This window comes from Sinocyclocheilus rhinocerous, unplaced genomic scaffold (genome assembly GCF_001515625.1).
Source record: "Sinocyclocheilus rhinocerous isolate Xijiao unplaced genomic scaffold, SAMN03320098_v1.1 scaffold2117, whole genome shotgun sequence".
NCBI lineage: Eukaryota > Metazoa > Chordata > Actinopteri > Cypriniformes > Cyprinidae > Sinocyclocheilus > Sinocyclocheilus rhinocerous.
Window position 1 is genome coordinate 668,900 of NW_015626361.1, and position 2,835 is coordinate 671,734.

Here is a 2,835-nt window from a genome sequence, read left to right on the forward strand (position 1 = left end):
AGTCTTCGGGTTTGAGTCGTTCGTTCATCACATGACAGCCCCATAAGCTTAACCAATGCAGTCTGAGCCGGAAAGAGAATTGATTAGTTCATCTTTCGAGTCTTTTGAGTCATTTGTTCTTTTGTCACGTGACGTGACAGCAACCTTCCCAATCCTTACAAACGGGTGCATAGTTATTATTATTAATATTATTTACTCTTACAGTTACGTGATGCGTTTCTAGTCTCAAATTGTATTTCAAATTTCTTTCTTACAATTTATAAATGTGTGAATTTCTGTCATGATGGTTCTTTTCCTGTGGTAAAGGTAATAAAGAGTTGGTTATGCTTTAAATTTTGTCCATATGATGGTGAAATCACTTTGAAAAAGCAGAGATACTTGTTGTTTTTTTTGCATTGGTTAAGCTTATGGGGGTGTTTCGTGATGAACGAACGACTCGAAAAACCCGAAGACTCAAAAGGTGAACTAATCAATTCTCTTTCCGGCTCAGACTGCATTGGTTAAGTTTATGGGGCTGTCACATGATGAACGAACGACACGAAAACCCGAAGACTCGAAACAGGTTAACTAATTCCAGTACAGAACCCATAGGATGTTGCACATGTGCGACTGAACGAATCACTCCCTGAGACGACTCGTTCTTCCCGAGTCACATTAAAGATTAGTTCAAAATGAACTAATCGTTCAAGAACGACCCATCACTAGCACACGGACAGAAAGTGGCTGTCACAGCATGTGAGTACTAAACTAAGTTCTCATTCACACACAAGTTTACATCACCGTTGTCGCTTGTGAAATCAAAATGATGGCGCCGTGGGTGGAAACCTGATGGAAACTTACAGATTAAGGGGCAGTAATATTATAATAAAATCCCTTTGCCACGTCACCAAGGGAGCGAAATCAGACACGCTCGTTTTCGCAGACGCTTGCAGAAAAAGGCTTACCAAAACAAAGTTACTGGGTTAATCTTTTTCACGTTTCCTTGGTTGGTAGATGCACTGGGGACCTGATTATAGCACTTAAAACCTGGAAAAGTCAGATTTTCATGATATGTCACCTTTAAAGTTTGCCATTTTGTTGATTCTATGAGGAGAAGACAGGATAGGGCATGTGGAATTGGTGTTGAGATGACCGTGTTTTATAGCAGAACTGGTTTGGGTAAAGTTTCTAAAGTGACATTTCTCCTGTTTCAACTTGTCCTCTTTTGATCATAACGAATCAGCATTTGGACATAAAAGGAAATGAAACTCAAAAATGAGACAACCACAATCCAGCTTTCCTAAAGGAAAAATTTCCTTTAAAAATACTATTTAATGGAAATTGGTTGAAGAAACTGTTGGAATATTGTACTGGGGGCCAAAGCCATAATTTCAACAGGCTTTGAGTAATGCATTTCTGGCTGTGTTGGTTTGGTCCTGGGCTTGATTACAAAACGGAGGGATGTGCTCCAGTGTAAGCCTGCAATCTCTAAGACCAGTCACATTGTGTTGCACAAATACAAACCCCACACCACTTTACTGTTATTGTTCACAGGTTCGTCATGAGCAGGACGAAGAAGTAAAACAGCTCTCTCAATTGCGCGACTCACTTAGAACACAACTACAGGTGGATGGCAAAGAGGTAATCTCCAAAATAAATACAACTCCCAGAATGCAATACTTCTAGCTCAAAGTAATGCGTTTTCTTCATGAATGTAGTCAGAGTCAGATGGACTGAAAAACAGCTTGTCTGTGGCCATAATTGGTTTTAAAGACTATATTTCAGCAAGTTCGGAGGTGAAGATGATGTTGACCGCAATTACAATAAATGTTGTTCTGCGTCTTCACAGGATTTTCTAAACAGGAAGAACTCTGGCCATGGATATAGCATTCACCAGCCTCAAGGCAATAAGAAATATGGCACAGAGAAATCTGGATTCCTTCTTAAGAAGAGCGATGGGTGAGCTAAACATTACTGTCTACTTCCTTAAGTTGTGAAGGTCACAAACCCCCCAAAAACAACAACAGACCAACTGTTTATTTTTATTACATGGGCTTATTAAAGGTTTTCCAGACATGATGCAGTATTCCGTTCCTGTTTGCTTTTTGTCACATGGGGTGACTCGGGGAACACTCTCCACACTGCTCTCGGTGTATGTAATGATATATATGCCCTTCTTCTTAAACTGGAAGCAGAATAAATGAAGGAATGAGTTATAATGTCCTGAGTCGTGCAGCACAGATAGTTAGCAACATAAAGCATCAGTCTGAGCTTTGTGACTTCAGGCTCACAGCTGAGAGTGTGTGTATGTGTGTTTGTCACAGTGTTCCTCTCACACAGATGTATTCTATTAAATGTGGTTTAGTCTCTTGCTGCACTAGAGTCTTACTTGCACTCTCTTAAAACCTCTGAGCCCAGCCTACAGCTCACAAAGCACATGCCCACATTCATCTAGACTACCTAGGTTTTGATCAGTGCATGAGAATAAACGTGTCAATGCCATTTTTGTTGTTAAAGGGATAGTTCACCCAAAAATGAAAATTTGATGTTTATCTGCTTACCCCCATGGCATCCAAGATTTAAGTGACTTTGTTTCTTCAGTAGAACACAAACGAAGATTTTTAACTCAAACCGTTGCAGTTTGTCAGTCATATAATGGAAGTGAATGGGAATCACGGCTTTGAGTAAAAAAAAACATACACAAACAAAACCAAATTAAACCCTGCGGCTCGTGACGATACATTGATGTGTAAAGACACGAAACGATCGGTCTATGCAAGAAACTGAACAGTATTTATATAGTTTTTTACCTCTGATTCACCACAATGTCCGAACTGTTCGAACTGTCCTGAGCGG

General features: G+C 39.9%; 1 protein-coding gene across 2 annotated transcripts in view; it reads left to right on the plus strand.

Moving 5' to 3' along the window:
• LOC107711687 (arf-GAP with SH3 domain, ANK repeat and PH domain-containing protein 2-like) overlaps positions 1-2,835 on the plus strand; it is a 34,876-nt gene that overhangs the window by 17,452 nt on the left and 14,589 nt on the right. For both annotated transcript variants that reach the window (XM_016516707.1, XM_016516716.1), the window contains 2 exons: positions 1,534-1,620; positions 1,829-1,938. In XM_016516707.1, coding sequence (XP_016372193.1) covers positions 1,534-1,620; positions 1,829-1,938 — 197 coding nt within the window. The remainder of the gene's footprint in view (positions 1-1,533; positions 1,621-1,828; positions 1,939-2,835) is intronic.